This window comes from Nannobrachium achirus, assembly GCF_963921795.1.
Source record: "Nannobrachium achirus genome assembly, chromosome: 17".
NCBI lineage: Eukaryota > Metazoa > Chordata > Actinopteri > Myctophiformes > Myctophidae > Nannobrachium > Nannobrachium achirus.
Window position 1 is genome coordinate 29036667 of NC_137824.1, and position 25754 is coordinate 29062420.

At 41.9% G+C, this 25754-nt stretch overlaps 1 protein-coding gene across 1 annotated transcript; it reads right to left on the minus strand.

Moving 5' to 3' along the window:
* Window positions 1–1675: 1675 nt before the first annotated feature.
* Window positions 1676–25754, minus strand: canx (calnexin). The gene is made up of 15 exons (XM_080745542.1): window positions 25672–25754; window positions 19127–19369; window positions 17585–17658; window positions 17236–17294; window positions 16125–16266; window positions 13183–13264; window positions 12582–12774; window positions 12268–12457; window positions 11820–11933; window positions 11396–11552; window positions 10094–10309; window positions 7235–7354; window positions 6119–6278; window positions 5766–5884; window positions 1676–4781 (listed from the first exon to the last, which is right to left on the minus strand). The coding sequence occupies exons 2-15, from the start codon at window positions 19364–19366 to the stop codon at window positions 4722–4724; spliced, it is 1926 nt and encodes a 641-aa protein (XP_080601668.1). The 5' UTR covers window positions 19367–19369; window positions 25672–25754; the 3' UTR covers window positions 1676–4721.

Consider the following 25754-nt stretch of genomic DNA (forward strand, 5'->3'; position numbering starts at 1 on the left):
ATTGTTTTTAATCATCATTATTTCAAAACATTTTCAAAAAACATTCCCAAGATTTTTTTTCAGTATTAAATTTCATGAAGAAATGAAAGGAAAATCTACGAAATTCCATAAATTAGAGAAAGGGGGGAAACATTTTTCAGAAGTAGTGAAAATAGCCACGTCGTGTTGTGAGCTTGTAGATCTGATATTTTTTACTAGTTTGGGACGGGTCCCGGGCAAACATCTAATTTCTATTTTGCGTCTCGACTCGAGCTAAAAAGTTAGAGAACCACTGACCAACCGGAATGAAGGATACCAGGCAAGGATACGATAGTGACGTCACGAACAAGCGGAAGTATGTGTTTCCTGGGGCGTTTTATATTTTCGTTATTAATACCCGAAACGTCTTTTTTCGTCAATCTAAAGGGTCGTGCAACGAAGTTTAAAAACGAGTTTAAACGACGCAGTTTTGTGTTTCACTTTCAGGTGCCCTGACATGAGTCTAGTAGTTGTGACATCACTGAAGACTCCTTAGAATAGCGTCATGGCACTGTCCTAGGGTGACCATATTTTCAGCCACTCAAACCGGGACGCAAAACACTGTTACCTAAAACTGGGACCCTAAAAGCAATGCGCACGTTACCGCGCACGCGCGTGCCCATTCTCTAACGTTCGTGCACGCGCATACACGCACCGCATGGTTGCAAACAGGCAGTGAGTGATTGACGAACAGCCTCCGCGTTGAATTCAGACACGCAATGAATTTGTTACTTTTTTCTGATTGGTTAGGTGAGCATGTTTTCATGAAAAGAACATGATGAATGTCTATGCAACGACTGAAAACAGCTAGTATTATTTTAATTCTGGCGAAAACCGGGACAATTTTGCAGTGAATGTTGAAAACCGGGACATATTAGTGTTTTAGAGATATTTGTCGGGACACCGGGACACGCAGCTTGAAAACGGGACTGTCCCGGGTAAAACGGGACGTCTGGTCACCCTACACTGTCCCCCTAACCTCGCAAACCCAGGCTTATTTTGCTGTCCCCCAGACCTCATCAAAGAATAACATAAGCAGGCGTGTGACAAAATGTTCCACACTTATCGTTTTGAATAAACTATAACGACACATTTCATTGTTTAAATGAGTATTTGTTTGTTTGTTTTTTAGCTGAATTTCAAGAGTGGTTATAAATATAAACAGAGTAGGCCTAACTAGGCCTACCTTTTTTAAATTATTTTTTAACAAATTGTAGGCTACTGAAATGTGTTCATTCCAGTGTTGTCCCTATCACTGGTTCTGTTCACTCAAACTTTTCATCATCTCACTTTATCCCTTAGGCTACTCTCTTCTGGGTCATTTATGCACACGCATACGCGCACGCACACACACACACACACACACACACACACAAGTTTTGTATAGTTTATTACTTTTGATGCAGTAATGGTCTTTTTTTAGAAGGTCTTAAAATTCCATAATTTGTCACTTCATCTGGGGACCACCCAAAATAGTGTGGGGACCCCCCTGGGGGTACCGACTCACTTGTTGAGAACCACCGTAATAGACTACTTTGAATGTGACTTATTGGAATGTCCATAATACAGTATGGGTCAGCATTGCCAATGGCTATAAAGTTTAACCAATTTCAGATTGAGACAGTGACAGTGACAAAGAGGGGAAAACAACTTGCAATTTCCATTGAGTTTCCATTAGGACTTTTTTATTCATCAAAAACAAAACAAATCGCATGTCCATTCATAGATTACTGTATAACAATACACATCCGTCACAGGAGCAGTGTCTTTTGATCCATTGTTGCAGAGAACTCCTCATGGTCATCACAGTATTTCCTCAAAAGCCACTATCAAATTAGGTATTTCCATGACATCAGAACTAGTTCTATAGTGTATGAGGTTAAAGCAAAATCCTATCTGTGTAAACTTTTTTTTTTTTTTTTTGTTAATAACAAACCCATAATGTAGTCATGCAATGTTCTGCCCTCTGATACAGTGCAGTGTTCAGTCTAGAAGTCTGTTATCTAGGCAGCTTTAGGCAGACAACTAAAACAAAACTAGTTTTTACAACAAAAAAAAAGAAAATATATTAAAAAGAACAAATGGGTGAAAAACAATCAGAATAATGATTGATAGTTTAGTCTTAAATCTTACATTCAATTAAGGGAACATTTTGAGAATTGTGGCTTGCTGTAGAAGGGGGGGGGGTTACAAAAGTATCCAAATTAAGAGAGAATATTCTAGTTACAAAGAAAATTAACAGCTTTTGTGGAAATGGTCACCTGAAATTGTTTTGTTTTTTTAAAGTCCTCCATTTTTCCTTAACACTTAAATCTGCACTCTCGCAAGGTTCAAAGACATTTATGGTCATGGCAAACCATGACACCAGTAGAGAAGAACACATCTCCAACTGACCATCTCTGGTCAAAATCTCTTTTATTTATTTATTTTTATAGATTTTCTTTTTTTCTTTTCTTAGTAACATTTCAAGTTCTTGCATTTTCCCCATTCAACCAGTTAATGAATTATCTACTACACCTCATCTGGACAGTTATCACCCAATCACCTCTTAGCTTCAGGCATCCTCTTGTGTATTACGAAGTCATCACAAATACAGTCAACAGCAGAAGTGTAGTAAAAAAGCAGGAGGGCAAAAAGGGAAAAAAATAAACTAGTCTGCACAGTAGTTGTAGATTCCTCCCACATTTCCCAGTGATATTCAACAGTTTGCATTGAAATGTCAGTACCAGAACAAAGTGGCTAACAGGGTAGACGTGCTGACCAGTTTGCGACGAGGCTTCACGAGTATTTGTCTTAACTTAACATCCCAACCAATTTCAAAACTTTTCATGTTAAATCAAGAGAAAAAGCTGTTCCCCACTCTGCACATAGAGCAGATGTGTTAAATTAAGAGCCTGAATTACCTTGACAAGTGCCAACTCTTTTTTTGGTCATACTTTTGTAATTGGCTCGTGATGTCACTTTTCTAGCCAATCACAATGTGAACAGGGTCACAAAAACAGGAGTTTAAAAAAGGGAATTTCAGACTCTTAAGTTGTAGATGGGTACAACAAGTTAAGCGCTAGCATTTCTCCCATAGTGCCATTCTTTCATTTTATATGGGGTTTTTTTTAGACTAGGAGAAAGTAGTGAGGATGCAAAGTTAGACATTTACAAGAGACAACCTGACACATTTCTGGACTGTACTGCACACTTCAGAGATATGACTGCAAGATATGCTTGCTCATCATATTTAGCAACAGGGAGACTGATTCTTCATCTGTGAGGAGGTGGAGCCTTGACAGTTTTTTTTTCCTCCCAAATTTTAAACTCATGAGTCAGCACGGACCAAGGACGCCGGTCTAACAACCTTGACTTTTCACCCATAAACCTGACAGCAATAACCGTCACTGTGCTTCAAGGATTGGACTGCCTGCCTGTCTGTCTGCCTCCCATTACAACCAGGAAATGCTTCTCTTATCTCCAATACTCACAAGTAGGGATGAAATGCAAATATAAGTTAATATATAGGCATTCAATTCAGTACATCAAAACCCGAGGCAAACTTAATATTAATGGAATCAAACATTTAGAAAACAAAACATGTAAATAGTATTAAAAAAAGAAATTTACAAACGAAAAAAAGTTAAAACCTTGCTTTCTAGGACCAAGTAAGGCAACATAAACTAATTTAGTGGAAAGCCTGCAGCTAGCTAGACTTTCTCCCCCCGTTCATATCCACATATTTTTGTGTGTAAAAGAACAGAAAGTACACAACTGTACACTGTAAATCTTGAGTGTCAATTAAACTCTAAATTAACACTGAGGAATTTACTCTGTACTATATGGCAACTGAGGGGTTGTGACTGCCCAATACCACCCAAAACATCATGACAAAAACTGTGGACAGTACTCATGAACAGGAAGACTATACAGTATCTTGAAAACCAACAAGAGTAGATTTTACACTGAAAATTATACATCATTTGTTATAGTCAATCTTCCTTAAAATGTCCTCCAGGTGACTATGCTATGCGTGGCTACAACCCCTCTGTCATATACCAGCACTGCAGAAGTGGAAACTGGAGGACAGAGAGACTCACACACAGAGACAGAAAGAGAGCATCTAAATGCATGTGGCTAAATCTACTAGCTGTAGTGTTGCCCTGCTAATTTTCTTGATGTTAAATACTGATTGGACCTGTGGAAGATGGGAGGTGGGCTTACCAGCAGGGCTGTCTGTGTAGTGGGAAAGTAACAGACTGGGTGTGGGTGGGTTGGTATGGATTGGAGCGGTTGGTTTTGGGTGGTGCAGGGGGCAGACAGGACAACAAGGTCGCTTACAGCCCGCTCACACTTGTTACGGAATGGTGCGGGAAGTTTAGTTAATATTTTGAGCCCTTTTACTACACTAAGTCAGTCTTCATCCAAATGGAATCATTATCATTCTCATCCAATGTCCATGTTGGAGGTCAGGATCATTTCTTTTTTTTTTTTACCCCCGTCAGTCCTGATGAGAGATGGCTTTACTGCTACGACATTAACTTTTTCTCTTTTCACTTCGTCACCTCGGGAGGAGGCTTTTGAGAAGAAGGAACATGGAGGGTGGGGCCAGGAGAGGGTGGGGCCAGGAGTGAGGTTTGGGAGGGAAGGAGAACGGGGAGGTGGGGCTGAGGTCAGGGCTGTTGGTTGTAGAACGCACTCAACGCAGACCTCAAGTGGCCTCAGTCCTTTCTCACTTTCCTGTTTCTGGGAGACCTTCTCAGCACGTCGTCTTCCAGGTTCTGGAAAGCAGTACACAGAGGTTGAGTTCAACACACCACATAGTGCGACTTATTTTCTAACCGACGACATCCCACACAACCAGATAAGATTAGTCTCAGACATTCCTTGACAGGGTGTGGACCTTCAGCCACCTCCAAGAGGCAGGTTGTATTTACATTTAGGCATTTAGCCAACTACCTTTAATCTCAGTACAATAAGCTCCTTTTCCCTGATTAGTGACATTAAGTACATTATGATGAGTGTAAGGATCAATGCTACAGTACCCAAACAGAAGCAACGAATATTCCTTTGTCCTTAAAAGTGAAACAGGCTTCAGCCAAGGTTTGAATTAAAAGAGTTTTGGTAGACTGGGATCAACTCTTTTTACAGTTTGTTGATCTGGTCTAGAGAGAATCAGTGGATACGAATATAAATAATTCCCCTCAGATCTTATGAATCCGGCAAGTACTTCTTGCCTGGTATATTTTGTTATGTCCATGTTTTATTCCAATGAAGAAAAAGGGGAATGTGCCATCCGGTCTTTATTTAACCAAAAATAATGGGCTTCAACCTGATGAAGCTCTACATGAGGGTAGGTTAGGGAAGGAGTGTAAGGAGTGTAAGCAAACACCTTTTACATGGGCATTTAAAATAGCACTGATTAAGGCTGTTTTGTACTAAAAGAGTGACTTTGTGAGCTGGTTCACAATAAAATGCAAGTCAATGAGCTAACTATTATGGAATAAACATTTCTAATCAACAGAGAAAAAAAAAGTTACATCATCTACCAAAGTACCATTTTGCTAGAGTTTGAATCATTTATGTACCTTTTAATTACCTATCAATTACAGTGTCAGCATACTGTAGCTTAAGTTAATATGATCCGTTTAATTACGTTTTTCTATCATAACAGAGGATAACTGATTCCAAACATTGCCACAGAAGCCAAATAACGTCACAAAAATCTAGTAACAAGGCATTTCTAATCCTTTTTCTAGACTCACCTCTTCAGTCTCATCGACCTCTTCATCCTTATCTCCCTCCTCTTCCTCTTCCTCCTTCTCTGCGGGACTTTCCTCCTCAGCTTCACTCTTCTTTTCTTCACTCTTCTTTTCTTCGGTAGCTACAATGACAGTTAACTCCATGAGACACACGTGTAGGCCTGTCACAATTATTAAATAACTGCCTAATCGCAATTATTTTAGATAATCACAATTAATTTGCATAATCTTTATACATGTTGACAAATGTTTTGCACATTTTCATACATTTTCAAAAAAGTAATTTCTTGTCATTATCTGCCCTGTGAAAGTTTTGTTTACAAAACCTAAAAGCTCAAGGAGGGAAGAATTCATACATGGAATGCTCTCCTCCTCCTGCTCAGCCTCCTGCTCAGCCTTCTCCTCCTTCTCTTCTTCTTCTTCCTCTTCCTTCTCCTCCTCTTCCTCCTCCTTCACGTCCGGCTGAGGCTCATCCGTCTTCTTGTACTCTGCAGCTGGCGTGGCAGGAGCCTTCTTCTGCAGGACAGAGAGAGGCGTTGGTCAGAGTCAGACAAACGAGTGTTTCATGTTGTTCACTGGCAGCAGGTTTTGCATTTCGGGATTATGCCAAACTTTAACGTAAATCGATACAGAATGCATAGTTGATATACAGGTGTAAAGTGTTACGTAGCTTCTCTTATCACATAAACCAATTGGGAATTGGCCAAGAATAGAATAGCTGACTTCATATCAGGTTTACTTTGCAGTTCATTACAAATAATTTCTGACACAAGGAACCCTGTGGTAAATCAAGTGTGTCAATCTGACTTCCAACTGTACATCCACATACCTACTGCTACACAGAGCTGACCACCAGAATGTTATCTACATCTGATGCCCTACACCACGGATTCTCAAATGGATAAACACACTACTTTTTACACTTTAGACTGGTACTCTAGACGAGTGCCACAGGAGAGTAAGCTCCAGTTCTGTCCAATTGTAGGGAGTATAAGGGACAGGATTCCAATGTCCAGACAATCTTGTGAATAAAGGTGTTCATGGTCCGTAATCATGCCAGGACATCAGATGATCGAACTTCTGGGCCCCTGAACCACTAGTTGAGAAACATTGGTTTACACTATCATTACATACTGCAGGGATGGAACCATAACTCACAACAGCACGATTAATAAAACAGAAAAGAATAGCTCCATTACTATTCTAACACATGGAAATTCAATGCAAGGAATCACCAGGCCAGTCCCAGCTGACAAAGTATTTTGTCTGCTTGGTTCGTTTAACTCTTCTTGAAAGCTTGTGAGGCTCAACCGAGATTGACTGTTTGCAGAGCACTGTGGAGAGTCAGCAAGACACCCCTGAGTTACACTTGGCAGCAACAGACAACACACAGCACCCATTAAGGGTTAATCTGAGTGTGTGTGTGAATGCATATGTAGGTGATAAAGAAAGTGTGTCTCGCTCTCTCTGACCTTGCCGGTGCAGCAGAAGACGATGATCAACACAAGGGGCAGGGCCACGGTCAGGACATACACCACCCACAGCCAGGGACGCTCCTCAGCCGCACTCATCATCTGGGTAGCCAGGCCGGGCTAGAAAGGAAACAGAGGCAGAGATAATCAACACAAGAATGAAACCTAAAGTCAAAACAAAAATACAAACTAAAAGGCTTTGGGGACTCAAAGTCCCACTTCTCATTCTTGTGGTCACAAGAATAATATGATTTGTGGACAGAGTGATAGTGTAGGGATATTATAGTGTAGGGATACTATAAGGCTCCAACATGACAAAAAGATAATTACAAAGTGCTTAATTAAAATAAAAACAGAAATACAGAAAAAAATAAACATTGGACATGCTGGGGATGGGAATACATGAGCATGTTACACACACAAAGCCTGGTTGGTAATTATGAGAGGCAGCCTGCTGACCATACGCAGGGGACCAAAAGACTGATGATGCATACAGTGTGTGAAAGCAGAGGAATGTAAGACGTGCTCTGGGACAGAGGGACAGAGAGAAAGAAAGAAACAAAAGACATGTGAACAGAGAATACAGTGAGAGTAAGGTGGGTAGAGGAAAGAAGTAAACTGAGTGAGAAGAACATTTTGACAATATCAGTGAACTACACGGACGGAGGGAATGTGAGTGAGTCACAGTGAAGAGAGAGAGAGAGAGAGAGAGAGAGAGAGAGAGAGAGAGAGAGAGAGAGAGAGGAAGCATTCTAAGTGAGCGTCCTGAGTGCAGGGAGCTTTGCGGCCAACATGTCAGGCATCCCAGGAATCCTCCTTTAGGAAAAAACTCCATCATGAGGGCAGCAGGAATTTTGATGAGCGATGGCTCAACTAACTGCTAATCCCTGGATACCAGCCAACCCCCTACAGCTCTCATGTAAACTACCCCCCATGCAATGCCCCTACAGCAACAGAGGAACACCACCACCTAGTGGCTGTGTGTGTTTATGCAGAGCATGTTACAGGTCTAGCTCAGAGCGAAAAGAACTGCACGGAAATGTTGTCACTCTATATCACAGAGAGATAGACCAGCTGTAATTGCTTGTTTAAGCAAGTGCTACTGCTAACTATAGCCTACTTGTTTTGTAGGCAGAGTGTTCTGCACATATTAGTTTGTGAGGTTGCTATTAGGCAACACATTGTTCTGGTCCGAGATGTATTTGCCAGCAAAGTGAACCTGTTTTTTGTTAACCTTTGCACAACAGAAAAGCGAAGCTTTTGGTCACACTTCTCACACATGACATCACCATATATGATAAACGGTAAGACGGAATTCAGTTCCCAGTGGATTCCTCGCATCAGTGCAACCACACTTGCAATTTCCCAGAATTGCACCTTTCTAGTTGCAATTGTATTTAGAATTATACGTTTTCTTTCACACTTGCATCTCACGTATTGACACACAATGTGCAAAGCCTTTTAGGTACCAAAACATTTCATCACTCATGTTTGCTCATTTTGGGTCTTCTGTTCATTTTTGTCGCCCTGCCCTGTTTACAGTACATCGCATAAGGCTTTGGCTTGCATGATGTTTTCATGTCCAAGAGGAACATACTGGAGTACACTCAACTTCATTGAATGATTGCATCTTCTTCGCTGCCTGAACCTGGCTGGTGTTAGGTTTCAAAGCCCCTGATAACAATGTACATTTTTCACCAAGTCTGTGAATGTATTAAACAGACCTTCAAAAGTTTTAATCAGTTCAAAAGGGTTCCAACCCATTTATAGCAGTATTAAATTAACTCAAAATATCTAAAAAAAAACAGCTCTTTATAACAACAGTTCCAGTCAATGGTTAGAACAGCTAATTTTGCTATGAGACAGTGCTAACCACAGCGTTGTCTCTGGACACATCTATTTCTGTCCTCCTACGTGGAATGATCCCAAGGCCTGATGGAGTTTTGCATCATTAGCTCATTGGGTCGCTGCATGCTCCCTGGGCTGATCGTTTTAACAACAACAAATAGTACAAAACAAACACTGTCTGCAGGAAACAAATCCCATCAGCAGCCTGCAACAGGATCTTTATGGATCACTAGACAAATCCAGTGGAGTAGAGCTGTTTGTATTGCTTAATATATAAAACATGTGATCCTTTGTTTTAAACTCTGCAATTCTTGATATTCAAATATTCTAACAATTATTCTACAAATTAACACCTGGGACTGGGAGCTTCCCATTACAACCACATATTTCAATGTAGGTACACAAGTGACCTCAAGAGACTTTTATTCTTTAGTATCAGTCGGTCAGATCCTGCTAAATGTAACGCACAGCACCTTTAGGACCAAACTACTTCTCCATACTAATCAAATAGCCAATAGTACTCTCACCCTCCATTAAAGGCACGGTAGCTGTCCAACAACTGGTCTCATTAGGTTTATTACTCCAGTTTTCTATACAGAGGGATTTAAATCATATTAGAAGAGCCATTAATCTTGGCTCTGACATGATGAACAACCCTCTGTATAGAAAACTACGGGATAACTAGAAATTGGTCTCAATAGAGCACAGTCCTCCACCAACGTGGCAGTTTGTCTATGTGACCACTTACTGAGTTCTTCGTGGGCCCTTCCTTGAGAACCTTTTTTTTTACATTTTCTTAATTATTGTGGTGTGGGCCATGCCCACTTTTGGCCACAGCTCTTCCTCGGTCCAGGACAAACCTTTACACAAAGGTCAGTGAAATTCCATTCAGAACGGCTCAAGGTATCTTGCCAACAGACCGATGGACCAATATTTGGGGTTCAATACCTTGGCTCAAGGCATTTGCTTGGGGTGTGGCATGTGTGTGGGACGGGTGTCAAGTCAAATTACCTCTGCAGCTCCCTCTGCAGCCTTCTTCAATCCAAAGCCATCATTGGTCCAGCGCTCGGCCGTGTTGCGGTCGTTGGTGATGAAGAAGTTGTCAAAGAAAATATCAGAAGACATGGACCACAGCTCCAGTCCTACGGCGCTGAATGCACTCATCCTGAATGGGTGAAGATCCTCGAAGAAGTCTGGGTTTTGGACCTTCCTGGGTTTCCACACTCCCTGGGGGGGAACATTTGAACATTTTTGAATTGGCTACTTTGGAAAACAGTAAAATATTTAGAAAGTTTTTAAATGGTACATTTTCACTTATCAAGAATCAAAATTCACTTTTATGTCACACCCCTTGTTTTCAGATAACACCAAAATTGTTGAATTTATATAAAGTTTAATTAAAATGGCAAAAAATAAACAATATATAACAACACAGCCTGAGGGAGATGAGAGGATCAAATGCAATATTTTCAGAGAACATTTGTCTCTATACACAGCCAAGTGCACACTGTGGAGGGAAGCAGCTACTGCAGTAGTAAAGAGACATTTATGTTCTATCGGTGAATGTTGAAAAAAAGTCAAATCAAATCGATTTTGACTTTAATTACGGTAGTTCTTGAATGCATCTCACTCATTAGAGCCTTGCACAGGGCAAAAAGTCTACAGCCCAGTCCTCCTAAAGCACGACAAGGTCCGACATGTAATTTCTCTCTGATGTGCCCCTACTTTGATGCGCGCAGCACACAGCTCACAACTATGACGTGCGCTCACTCGTGCTGATACAAACACAGAACAAATGCTGAGCTGGTAAACTTGTTGTTGTAGTTTGATTAAACGGGCCACTGAATTAATGCTGTGTTACCCACCTACTGTCCCTATGTCACTGTGTTTATTTTGTGTCGGGAGTGATGTGAGCTCGAGCTTTACAGGCCTTTCAGTCTGCGTGTAACAATAAAGCACCCAGGTTAAGGCCAGCGCGCCTCCGTCTACACCATAACCGCGGTGCGATTTTGATACATGGGACTGAAAGACCTGCAAAAAAGGGACTCCCCTACAACTCCGAAGTAAGAATGTAAATTCACCAGACAATCACCAAGTTCATTCATAAAATCTGGTGCATGTCTGATCCTACTGATCCAGAATGTTGCATTCATAAGTATATACATCCGTTTAAACACTGGAATTTTTTTTTATTTTACTATATTTTATTCCATCTAAGATCATTCTAAGCATTGAGCGAAAAACTAAAATTTCAACATTTCTTATGTACTGAAACATTGTTATCCAACAGCTGCGAGGGACTTGCATCACTACCTGATAGTTAGGGTTGTCAATCATGGGTGCCTTCCACTTGCCCTTGTAGTTGGGATTGTCAATCACTGGTCGCTGCCAGGCACCGCAGCCTGGGGCTGACTCACAGAGAGGGTTAGGGACCTGGGGGGCCTCCCATTCACCATCCATATCTTGATCCCTGGACAGGTACAAAAAGAGGGAGGATGGACAACATTTAGACAACCAGAGATGAGACGGGATTGAACAAAACATTTTATTTGGACAGAGATCTTTGACTGTTTTTACCACAACTGCCATATTTTGTTATTTTTTTCTGTGTTTCTGTATGTATATGAATATGTGTCTGTGTTTCTCTGTATGTGTATCTGTGTCAAGGGCCATATTTTCTGCAGCTGTGCCAAGTATGTCTGTTGAGGTTTGTGTATTCGAGTGTGCCTATGTTTACCAGTCCTCAGGTTTGACAGCATCAGGGTCACCGGTGTACTCAGGCTCATCGTCCAACCAGCCGTCAGGCTTCACTGCATCTTCATCAGGGACCTGAGCTGGGGCGTCCTCATCCCTGAACACACAGTCACAAATCCTTTAGACCTCTTATAACAACCACCATTATAGTTGCAGATTGTTTTGTACTCTCCAATTATATTTTAGTTGCTAATAACAATGGATTGGCTGAGGCCAGTTTGAGTGGGAACCCGTTTTTAGAGAAAAAACGTCTGAATTAAAACAAGCAACAAAAGCTATTATAACTTGTTGTGGAAACCGTAAACAGATGCAAGGCTACTTCCTGAAATTAGGCATACTGGTATGGCAGAACACAGACAGATTGTGAATCCACATGTCAGTGGACAGTTACATTTGCTGATTGAGAGGACCATTGAGAAGAACAGACTGACCAATCCTCAGGCTTGACAGCATCTGGGTCCTGGATCTTGGGCCTCTCATCCCAGTCCTCTGGCTTGTGGTCATCGGGGTCTTCGATCTCTGCTGTGGGGTTGACTGGGGGCGTCATGTCTGTCAGCAGGTTACCACTGTTCACCACCGTTTGGTCCACCAAGATCTCAAAACTGTTGTCTGGGTTCACCACTAGGGGCAGCACAGAGGCGATACAACAACAATTAAACGTTTTGTCCTCTACAGCAGACATAGGCATAGGTCTTACCAAGTACGTTCAAGTGGGATTCAGTGTTAGAATGTGCGTTTGTCTTACCCAGTGTGTACAAGTGGGTCTTTTTATCTGTATAGTATGAGCGGAGGTCGGCATCAGGTTTCTTGGCGTGTTTCTCCTCAAACTCTCCCGTCTTTGGATTCTTGTGTCTGAAGATGAAATGTAGCTTGTAGTCCTCTCCACACTTATCTGGTCCAAACATGATGGTGTAGGCAGTCTTGTCCCCGAACTGGTCCTGGTGGACAGGCACAACATTTTAATCTCTACACTTCCCACGCAGCCTACCCGCTCTCTCAAGTTATAAGTATAACATGTTTCTTTAACAGGGAAACCAAATGCTTCACCGGAAATGCTTACATGAATGCAGGCAAAATATGAACAAAAAAACACTCTCCTGGCGGAGACAATAAAATAAATCCACCAATCTCTCCATAAACCCCAACTTTGGGGCAGAAAGTACAGTCTGGATTTTGTTACCAAGAACCATAGTCCTTACATGTATCTTTGCGTCTGACCACTTCCTGTTAAAAAGGTCATAACTGGCAGATCCAAAAATCACAAACAGCTAACAAAATCCCCTTCTGTGTATCTGTGGGTCAGATGCCTTTTGTCATCTAAAATGGAATCCTGTAGGTTTTCTTACCAGGTCAAGGTCAGGGGTCTGAGTCAGCAGTTTGACATATCCACCACCACAGTCAATACCGGTCTGGAAGTTCACCTCATACCTAAAAGCAAAACAAAGGGATGCAGAAATTATAAGGGCACCAAAATGTATCGACTGTATTACTATGGCACTATACAATAAAACGAGTAACAACATAACTATATTCACAACAAATATAATTTAATGGAGTGGTTCTCAAGGTGGGGTCTACTCCGGCCAGGGGACCCCAAGGGTCCTTAAGGGCAGGTTCCTCAACCTCTTTTGCCTAATGGAGCCCTTCCAATATAATAAAATAAAATAAAATAAAATAAAATATTTTATTAATTTTTAAGATTCTTTAGGTTTGGGAAGATTGCTTTAGTATATTTGGCAATTTGCAAGTGTGTCTCGTGATGACATCAGCGATCTCCATATATGGGAATAAAAGGGACATCAACCCAGAGCGTGATGTCAGAGCAGCAAACCCATTCTGTTAAGAGCGGTTCCCCTGACATCAGAGCATGATGTCAGAGTGACAAACCCATAGAACCACAGTCAAACCCATAGAACCACAGTGACAGGCGTGACGTACAGACAGGTACGCGGACAAGATGTGCCGGTTTTCATAGTTAACTTGCAACCTATGGTCGCAACAAGCTCACAACACGTTGCATGGCAAAATGTTGTGAGCTGATGATTAAGAACACAAATCGTCTCACAAACTCTTTTCAGATGGGGGACCATGGCAAAATACATCAATATATAGTATATAAGTGTGTGTAGCTGGGTGTGTTCACATGTGGGTTGTAATTACGGTGTATATCAGGGGTGCCCAACCAGTCGATCGCGGTCGACCGGTAGATCGCGGGCTGGTTACCAGTGGACCGCGAGATGATTTCAAAGAAATAATTTATTAATTCGGGGGGGGAGGACATACATCGGGCGTTTCAGTGAAACGACTCCGAGCGAGTGGATGATGTTGACTGAACTCAACTCAACGTGTAGCAGAGCATGTGAGCGGAGTGGAGCGGCAACTAAAGCCGCTCCGCGCTCCAGAGGGCTCTTGTCCCGCTCGCTCATCGCTCTGGTCGGCCACCGCACCGCTCCGCTCCCCGCCGCTCCGTCGCTCACGTTGATTTTCGCATTTCTCGCTCCGCGCTCGCTCCACGCTCCGCTCAGGGTCGTCAATCAGAGTCACCAGCCAAAATAAAAAAAGGATTTTGCTACCATATGCGAAACACTTTCTCCTTTGCTTTGCACAACAAGTGTTCCCAACACAAATGCCTGCGGTAACGTTACGTGAGCCTCGGCTTGATGGAGACCTGCGTTCACTGTTACAAAAGACGCCATCTAATCTAAGGCATTGTATTTTTTAATAAGACGGGCAATATTAAATCCAGCTGGTTATTGATTAATCACCACAACCGAGAGACGGAGGCGAGTCGTGGCGTGTGTTTTTCAATCAGTCTCACTTGAATTCGTATCCGTTGACTGGCTGGTGATATATAACTTAACTGACACAAGGTAGGCTATGTATTATAAACATAGCCTACGTGTGTGGATGAGTGAAATCGTGATAAAGGGAATTCTCTGTCTGTTCTCCTCTCCATCTCCGCGGTGCCAACAAGGCTTCACTGCACTAGTAGGCTACTGCGCACGGCTCTGTTTTGTTGGAAACATGCGGCGCGCGGCCCCAATAGGGTCGGCTTGGAGCGGAGCGGAGCGGAGGAATGGAGCGGAGGAAATTCCTCGCTCCAAAGCCGCTCAGACCCATTTGAATTTGGATCAACCTACCTGTGTGAGTCTGCTTTTTCTCACATGAAGTTCATCAAGTCAAAGTACAGAGCCACAATGACAGATGAGCACCTTGTGGCCTGCATGCCTAAAACTTGCAACCAGCTCATACAACCCTGACTTTGACAAGCTAGCCTCCTCTTCCCAGTGCCAGGTTTCCCACTAAGGTAGAGAGACTGACATGGAATAAAGGACAAAAAAAAAACTATAAAAAAACTATAAAAAAAACTATAAAAAAAGAAAGAAAAAAAACTAAACTGTGTTGTCAGTGCATAATATGCAGAGTGTGCAATAAATGGTCATGCTGTCTGTATGCCCAATGTGAGAAGTTGCAATCGTTTCATTCAATTACAATTCCTACTATACAGTATGATTACAGTACAGTACAGTGAGTACAATGTTATAATATCTATTAATATTTTCTGTTTTTTACATTACGGTACATTTTGGGCTGGTAGCCCTCAGCTAGGTGGCACATTTTCAAAGTAGACCTTGGGTCAAAAAAGGTTGGGCACCCCTGGTGTATATGTTACAGTATGTTCAAGAAACCAGTAAAAGTTGTCAAGGAGCACTCGTTTTGACGTTCACCACACACTAATCACCACCAGATGGCGACGTCAGCCACTGGATAAGAGAGTTACGTCACGCTTTGAACTCGCCGCAGACCGGAAGTGTTTACTCTTTATTTACTAGCCTAGCCTAGCCTAGCCTAGCCATTAGCTCCATTGTAGTCACTTGGACAGGGCGTTTAACGTGCGCTTGCCCAGGCCTTACGGCCTGGGCATAAATATAACGATTGCATTCACCACGGCTTCGTAACTCGCGCGGCGCTCCGCCGGCCGCGCGGCCCTGGCCCGCTCTTCGCGGCCACTCGCGCCTGCGGCGCTCGGGGGCGAAGAGCAGGACCAAGGTCCGCTGGCCTTCGCACCGCTTGGGGCTTCGTGGACCCAGGGGGGCCTCGTAACTCGTTTGGGCTTCGTGGATACAGGGGGGCTTCGGTAGCCGCTCGCAGTGTCGTGGACAATAGAGCGGCGCACCGCCTGGAGTACGTTGGTGTGGCGACCGCTTGCTCCGCCCCGTGCCGCACCACGAGTGCTCCGCGTCTCGAATGTGCTGTTTCTCTAATATACTATGACATATATACTCACTGGAGAATGAGGGGCTGGGTGTCAAAGACAAAGGGTCTAAGGAGCTGGGCAGAGATGGCGTGGTGTTTGGCCCGAGACTTGAGGACCAGGCCTTTGTCTCCTGGAAGCTTACTGTCCTTCATCTCCTCAACTTCCCATTTACCTAGAAAAAGACACAGGTTTACTTGCAACAGCCAACCAGGGAAACAAACCCATTTATTTGCCAAATAAACCAATTATTCATCTGCTCTTCATCTGGCCTAGTTGTACAGTATCTTCAATCCATCTGGTAGGGTCTAGTACAGACTATCTCAAACTATGGGTCCCGACCCAAAGTGGGGTAGCGGGCAGGTGACAGTGGGGTCACGTATTGGCAACAAAAATAATGTTATAACATTTTTTTTAAAGAGTTAAAGCGACCAACATGAAGGGCGGCAGCCACTTGACTACACTGTCACACTCCGCCTCCAACAACACAGACGGAGAAGTGACACACAAGCCCCTGCACTGTCGCAGAGGCTGAGGATTTACCAATATGCTCAATATGAGGAGCGCGTCGCTTGTGGGTGTTTTGTTACTCCGAGAGCGAGGGGGTAGTCAAAAAAGTTTGCCAATAATATGGGGTTGTGAGATCAAAATGTTTGAGAACCTCTGGTCTAGTATAAAGGTAATTTCGCCACAGACCTACATAACCATTATTCGATCTATAGGATGTGACGTTAACAGATAACACAGGCACAAGGGACCATTACATCACATCCTGTGTGTTGCTAAACTAGGGGTTAGAGTGTGGTGCAGTAGTCTAATTCTATAGATAAGATAAGTATTTCCATTGGCTATTTGACCAAAAGAAGATTGCTGTAAGCACTTATTCACCTGAAGACATAAAATATTGACATCAGTATGACAAAAAAACAGATAACCAATGACATCATAATGTTAAGTGGCATATATAAATAGCAGATCCACAAGCAGCTCACAATGTGTTATATCATAACACACTGTATGCTTGTAGATTTATATTTGTACTATTCTCAAACCTTTTGACAATGACACGCCCAAAATAGGGAAGCCAGGTTGTGAGTGTTTGAATGGGCATACATCTACGTGGATCTAAATGTTGGATCCGTACCATCATACTTGGCGATGTCCTCATCAGCACCTTCCTTCTTGGCACTGGAGAGCACCCAGCTACATGGCAAAAACAATGAAAAAGAAAAACAAATACTGAGATATAATGAAAAGAGTCTGGGACACCAAGAGAAAGACATGCTGGTATCCACATGACTAAAATGAGTTGAGATGACTGAGAACTTAAATCCATGAGTAGGTAATATTAGCTACGTATATTAGTTAATGGTGCAGCAGGCACATCAGTGCATTTTGTGCGCACAACTGTGTCTTGGACGGTTGAATATCTATTTATTTACATATTTATTTTTACAGTTTATATGGGCTACCTACTACAAATAACTGCTCACCTGTCCAATGTCCCTCGGTCAAATGAATCGGCAAAGAAATGTTCCCCCATAGGCTCTGGTGCTTTGTAAGTTACCTAGACAGTGGAAGAGAGAGAGAGAAGGCAAAGTTGAAAGACTGAATTGATTAATCTAGTGCAAGTAATGATTTTGTTGGCTTTCTTCCAGCAAGTGGGTGTCTCTCTCACTCACTTGCCTCTCTTCAAACATACTACGACAGGTCTCTCGTGAAGCACAGTAAAACAACAAAGTTACAGAACAAAGCGGCTGTATGCTCTGCTGGCGATGGCCATTGTTGAGTTTATTGGGAAGGGTATTCTATTCATAGAGAGCCTAACAAAGCCCACAGAAAAAGTATATGTACACACGCCACACACATTTATATTTGTATAATCTATGTTTTGAACCCCACAGACCATATTTTAATTTGTAGAAAAGCAGCGATAAGAGTTCAAGAGCTGGGCATGTGCAAGCCCTCAGAGCCTCTTTCCCCTGTTATAGAACTATGCTCTTAATAACTGAGCCTTTGTCACATGGGATCAATACATCTAATACATCTTTTATTGAAACTAATTAACAAATTAAATGCATTCATCAAGATATATATATATATACAGTATATATATATATTGTCATTGTTATCCTTTGAAAGCAACAGTAGAGAGGAAATTACATAAATAGGGGGATGGCAGCCATAGGTAACATTTAGTTTAACTGTTACAACTAATTAATAGCTCATGCATAGTTAATGAGTTATCAGTATTCAGTAGTCACAGACACTCATTTTAACAAAACGATGCAATTGTATCCACTAGGTGAGAAATTAGTAAATGATTAGTCAATCAGAAAATTCATTGAACATAATTTTTTTGATTTGATTGAGGCGTTCACACCACCAAACTGGCTTTTTTCTAGTTAGCCATTCTCGTCATTTTATACCATTATAATTACTATTATTGCTACTACAATGTTTGAGGAACCAGAACTAAATATTTGTACTTATGAACCTATACACAAGATGCAACAATAAAGAAACCTTAAAGGTGATACACCATGCATTTAAAAAGTAGTTTATGTCCCAAAAACGTTTTTCAAAAGGTTTGAGGCTAAATTACCACTCCTAAATAGAGAGCCTCTCTCATTTTTGAATGGCTCTCAGAGCATTTTCAGCTGCAGTACCACCTTGGCCTGAACTGCACCCCCCCCCCCCCCCCCCCCCCCCCCCGCCTCTTTTTGAAAAAAAAAATTTTTTTGAAAGAAAAACCTTTTTTGAAAAAAACTTTTTTTGATTTTTTTTTTGTGATGACGTCACAATCGGCAGATGACGTCACAATCGGCAGCAAATCTGGACAGCCTGTTTTGAGAATCCGTGGGATACTTTTAACCTTCGCCTTCTCAAAACCAGAGAAAGACACGGTCAGAAATGGGACTTTGTGAGGATAGAAGGTGCTAGTGGGACCCCAAAAAAAGGTTTTAAAATAGTAAAAGTGAAATTTCATGGTGTATCACCTTTAAAGCCTGGTCTTAAAGTGGCCTCAGACTTACTTTGGGTGCCGCTGGTGTTTTAGGAGTGGCGGGGGGCTCGTCGTCCACCTCCCCCTCTGGCAACTCCAACTCTTCCTCCTCGCCGACATCCAGATACCTCTCATCTTCTATGTCCAGGTCGTCACCAAGGTCTTCAACCAGGTCCTCCTCGGTCTGGGCCAGGGCCAGAGGAGCCAGGCTGAGGCAGCACAGGCTCGTGGCGAGGAGAAGGGCAACACATAACCTCACCTTCTGCTCCATAGTCTGTGGAAGCAGATAAGGAGACCCGTTATTCAGCTGCTCTTCAACTGGCCTGGTTATATATCATCATCTGGTAAGGTCTAGTATAAAAGGCTATTTGGCCATCATGGACCCAACCATTGCATTTACGCCACATCTATGGGATGTGGCGTTTTAACAGATAACACAGGCACAAGGGACCATTACGTCACATTGCTAAATTAGGGGTTACAGTGTGATCCACTCAAGCCTATAGATAAGAAAATTGCTCCACAGTATTTCCATCTGCCATTTGACCAAAAGAAGTTTGCGGTAAGCTCTTATTAGACTGAAGACATAAAATATTGTATATCAGTATAACAAAAGCATGCAGATAACAACTAATGAACGTTCAAAATACACTATGAAAGCATGCAGATAACAACTAATGAACGTTCAAAATACACTATGCATTAGGGCACCACTAACTAAACTAAAGACACAGTAGATTCTGAAAATATGTATCTGTTCCAGACAAATGTACCATAGAGACTATTGACTTTTACAGGTTAAATGTCTGGGGGAGGTGGTGGCGGGAGGAAAGATCAATACAGTACACCATGGTGTACTGATTTGTTTATTTTACCGTTCAAGGCGAATAGGCGATACAAGGAGACCCTTTTTTAAACAAAAAGCACCTGGCCTGCATCCGGACTCCAATGCAGTTCAAATAAAAATCTCAAGGGAATACAAATATAAGGGACAAGGAAAGGAACATTTAGCTTGTACCTAAAGTGAGTTACTGGGGAAAGCAGCAATCTATTGATGTGCATGTGTGTGAACCATTGCCGCCCCGGGCACACAGTCGCCTGTTACCCAGGGTCTCCCTGGCACCGATTGCCATGGCAACGAATGACCACCCAAGGGACATGCACCCTCAGCCCCTTTATCCTTAATGAGATTAGGTCCAAAGAGATTACACTAGTGCAACGCTGGAACACACAACATCCACAGACAATTTACTCATCACCTTAACGATTTTTAATTTGTGAAGATTACTGCATGCTTACTCATCACACCTCAACAACAAACACACATGTGTATAGAAACAACTAGGGATGGTGAACATGTTATAAGTGCTTAGCCAAAAGTAAAATAAAAACCTGAATATGCTTGATGGCGTATTGGTTAATTCATTTGTGTCACGTTTGTTTTTTTGGTTTCAATAATGGGGGAGATGCCACCATTTTAAACATACTCAGGGAGGCGCAAATAGAGTCGTTTTACGCACTGGTAGCAGGTCTACTACAAATACAGTCAAATTATCATCGTATTAGTGTACAAATGGCCATGTATGGTTCCATTTGTACACAGACTGCTAAGAAGAAAGTCCAAGGAAAATGGGCCAATGAACAAAGTGATTGAGCTACTTAAGAGGTTTCCCCACATCATTCCCTCAACACGCCTTTTTTTTAACACTTTGTTTTGGGTTGGGTATGTGGGTCATAACTGTATTTCAGCTTTAGGCTAGTAACCGTTAATTTTAATTAAATAAAAAATGCTGTCGGCTAACCAGTTACAAAACGACCCATTATAGACATCCCTATTACAAATACAGAAAACCATATGAAAACATGGCCAGGCCTGCCGTAAAAAAAATGTTTTACATAATGCACTTTATATAATAATAATTTGTGTTATTGGAACCCAGTGACTTCAATCCTTCCCAGGACCTCCCACTGGTTTAATGTGACACACTAAAGACAGTAGTGGCTATAGTTCAGTCAAAATCTAGCCTATATAACATGCCACACTAAGCAATGTATCCATTCTTCTGGCAAATTAAATTAGCTGTTGGGTCAAACAGCCAGCTAATTTGCAGGTGCACCACTGAACAAAGAGTTTAACAAGCAACCATTACCATACCATACATGTATTAACTTGGTGCAGATATCATGCCCCAAAAAATGCACGCTGTCGTTCACCTAATAAACTGAACCAAAATAGGATTAGCAAGGCAGGCTAGACCAAAGGGCTAATGTTTAGTATTGCAATGCAGAGTAACGGTGACTAGCACTAACTGTCATCTTAGCATGAATCAGCTTGACCAGCAACTACTAGCGTCTGCATTTAAATGAATTAGTCCTACCTACATCATGCCAAGATCACAGCAGGACCTAGGACACAATATCTGTATAAATTACCCAAATTATGCCAATCCATGGAGCCAATGGGTTGGGTTGGCCAATCTAGGAAGCTGATGCCTACACCATCCCCCATACACACATTCAGTGCACCCTCACAGACAGACAGATACAGACATTCTTGGTTTTTGACCTACCACTCAGAACAATCCATCCCTGGGTCATCGGCGACAAACCCCAAGTTTGACGTCAATTGTTTGGACTGTGCCCGAGTTAAGCCCAAGAGTTAAGCCCAAGAATTTATAGATATTAACTATTTCAACAATTTGAATGATACCAGGCACAGAAAATTACAACCAGTCAGTCAACATGCTCCAACCTTTGGCTGTAGCCAATAAAGCTTGTCTACTCTCAGCCTTACTTCACAAATAACCAACCAAAGGGTCTTCCTTTGGCAGAGTCACGGACTGGTAGTGAATTATAGAACTAAAGGTTAAATTAAATAAAAATATTAAATCAGAGGATGCTGCTGTAGCATGTGGAAGATACCACTGCTTGAAAAATACATACAGTATATGCATCTCTTGTATCTCTCAATGGGTTTTTTACCAAAGGTCATAATGTTCAGGGGAGTCAATTAGGGATGTAAACTGGTACATGCATGCATTCATAATTCGGTACAGGGCGTTCTGTTCCGTACAGATGTGTACTGATCAGAGTGCAAAAAGAAAAAGCCTAGTTTTACCTGCTGAACTACAAATCTGAGTTCCCACATGAAAAAAGGAGAACACCATGTACACAGCATGTTATACGCTACACAGACAGCACCCATGGCCCAAAGAGCCTGTCATGTTCACAGACTCGATTTACCACTGAGCGATCAGATTTATTACAGGAGCTCAATATGATACTCATCACTGTGAACTTTATGGTATGGTTGGTTGGTCCTCTGACTCCTCTCTTGCAACAAACATTGGTAGTTCTTTTTAAAACCCTCATTGGGGAAACTACATTTTATCTGTCCGAGATGTTGTCTTGTAAAAATGAGAGCTGTACAAGATCTAATTACATAATATCCTAAACACCCCCCCTCCCACACACACCATTTTTAAAGCTTGTTTATGCCATCATTTTCAAAGTTGAAATCCATAATCAGGCTCCATTGTGTTTGTTTGATCTACTTCAATATTTTATTATCTAGTATATAATTACTATGGCAAAACTGACATCAATATGACAGATCCACAGGGAAGCCAAGCTGTTATTAGACTACTTGTTTTTTTTTTTTTTCGTTCTTTACTGTTACTTCTCTCTCCTGTGTTTCGATCTTGCCGTTTGTCTCACAGTACACAGTTTGTCCTGATGACGGTTCAAAATATTGTGTGTGGGATCTCTTTTTTACGCTTGGATAGGATTTTGCCATCATCCCACTCACCTGTCATTTAAGTTCTTAAGGTGTGCATCAGCCTTCAGTCAAGCCTGCTATTATGACACCTGAATTTCCCTCTGGGGATCAATGAAGGGTTATCTCATTCTATCTTAACCAATGCCACAACAAACGCCTGAAGGAAATAAGGCCGCTCAATCTTATCTCTGCTGTCTTGGCAATAAAACCCCATAGTTGTTGCTTCAGTGAGCCATGTGGAGCAGATACCGTGCATAAGCCTTGGTTACAGGCTGAGCCTTTGTTAGACATCTGTTGCTTTTCCACAGTTTGCCTCGTTTTCTAGCCTGGCAGCGCCAAGAGATGAGACAAGAAATCAGAACAGGGTGTTGATAAAAAGGAAGTGAAGTCACCTATGATGATGATAAGTAGGGACCAACTGACCACAGCAAGCCTGAGACTGCAGAGACATAATATGGGTGTGGGCTTTAGGGGGGCAGTGCAACTGCAAACTGGCTTAGCCTGTGTTCTTGGGAGTGGATGGGCTGCCTGAGGGTTTTGGTCTTCAGCAGCCCTCTGGTCTGTGCATGAGGTGGGCTGAAGAGAAGGAAGGGAGCGGTCTGGGGATCTCACACGGGTGCTTTATTTGTGTTTACTTGCACCCATGCACGTATACACACCCACCTCCCCCAATTCCTTGCCTCAGTGGGTCAATATATTGAAGTGACAGATGGGTCACAAATGTCAATGCAAGAATAAAGGGGGATGGAAGGGCAGTACACAAACCAGTCACTATTCAGTCAACACACAGGACTAATGCAAGACAGCTAAACCATGTATACATACTGCTTCAACAACAATAACACTATATTTCAGCTAGTGCACTGCAGGGGGCACAGAATCAGATAGCCCTGCACTAGTACATTCATGTCTGTTGAAGAATGAAGCAGATGTTCTGTCAAAACATGTCCCCTCCCTACAGGTCAGAAGTCAGAACCTATGCATTCTTAGTCCTTCAATTACATCTTTCTTTCAAGAAAACGACCATCATACTAGGGTGACTCTATAAGCAAAAGGCCAAAACACTGCCCTTGACTGTCCTACAGTACAATGTGCTATGGAAACAACTTAAGGTCTAAACTGTCCTGTTGCATTTAAATGGACTCGTTGGCCTATGATATAAACAGCTTCTTTCTTATTTGTCAGCAGCAGTCATAGAAAAAAGCGGGTTTTCCATGACACACGTGTGGTCCTGTGCTCGAGTCGAGGCCCACAATTCAAGTTACAGGAAAGGTAGACGGGTTACTATTTAAAAGTTGGCAAACAATCATTACCCTGCTTCCTTGAAAATAAAACACTAGTTTACCACAACCTGTTGTTTTTGTATAATCTTCACTGTAAATGTGTCACTCGTGAGGTTTTTTAACGCATTAACTGGCAGACACATTTCATTTAAATCAATTCAAATGTCAATAGCAAACAGTGGTGCTATGGTTGGATGGTGGAGTAGGTCTGCAGACGAAACTGGTCAGACTACTACATGTCTTACCTGTTATACGCAATGCCTAATGAAGACTAAGAGCACAGTAAGTAATGATTGTGTTTATAGAAGATTCAGATAAAGCTTACACTAGGGCTGGGTGATAAAATAAATCAAATATCACAATATTCTTTACCAAGTGTCGCAATATTGATATTGTTGAGGATATTTATTTTTATTCTTTAAAAAATATTGTGGGCTTTAAGATTTGCTATGAACATCTATAAGAGAGTATAAAAGATCTTAAGTGGTTGAAACCAGGAAAACAACACTTGCTATATCACAATATCCCAAACGAATGAGACAATTATCTATGTCTATATTTCTATACACACACAGCTCACACGATGTACACTTGGCTACCCTGTGAGTCTCATGAGGAAGCCAAGTATTATGCTGTGTTTAATCATGTCACCCGGGTAGAGCATCATAAACATCCAGGCAGTGACACAAGGATACTTGTGTGGTAAATGTTGTTTTAGCAGACGAATCACTCGAAACACTTACAGTATATATTTATTTTACATTTGCAGCTTGAAATGTGGTAAGACGTGATATGTATGTGTAATGTGAGACTTCCATTTTTTTCACATTTTCAAGCAACATTAAGTTGCTTCAAAATATTAACACACACATTGGACAGACATTAATAGCGTAGTCTGCAACTTAATTACCCTATCCAATTGGATAAACAATTGCTGAATAGATAAATCTGATTACTAGATGAACTTTCTGCGAGATCACCACTAAGTATTTGGCTTAAGCCGAGACTCTTCAATGTAAAACACATTAGCTGAGTATTGGACAAGGGCAGTGGTTCTCAAAGACAAGTGGATTCCATGGACTCTGTGTGGGTTCCTTTATTTTATGGGGGTCAAAAATTACCCATACATTAAGTCTGTAATTCTGACAGTGTACAAATGGACCAAATGGGCCCTGACGGGCCCATTTGGTTCCATTTGTACACTGTCAAGAGTTAAGGGGAGGGGAGGCCTTGAAATGTAAAAGTTTAATGTGCCAAGGGCTATATCAGCACTCCATAGTGACATAGGGATTACATTAGGATAAATTAGCCACCTAGCAACCTAGCTAGCTTACTTGGCCTATGCTTAACAGCTAGCATGACATTCAGTGCTAACACCATTCAACTGGACACGCATGCATCGAGATGAGGCAAACAGAATTACGTATATTCTGCGTGGGGGAAGAAACGGCGTCTATTTCAACAACAAGAGATCACATAGAGCATTAGAAGTGACATTTGTTCGTCATTACTCACCTCCTGCTTGGCGACGTGACTGGGATGTGTGACCACCTGAAACTACACAGAGGGGGATCACGTGTGAGACTGGGGAAGCGACC

Excerpts from the sequence above, each read along its gene's own strand:
- canx (XM_080745542.1), bottom strand. The coding sequence starts at position 19,366 with ATGGAGCAGAAGGTGAGGTTATGTGTTGCCCTTCTCCTCGCCACGAGC. Across the intron at positions 12,775-13,182 it reads AGACCCCTGACCTTGACCTG|GACCAGTTCGGGGACAAGAC; the intron begins GTAAGAAAACCT and ends CCTGTCCACCAG. Across the intron at positions 7,355-10,093 it reads CTGCAGAGGGAGCTGCAGAG|CCCGGCCTGGCTACCCAGAT; the intron begins GTAATTTGACTT and ends TTTCCTTTCTAG.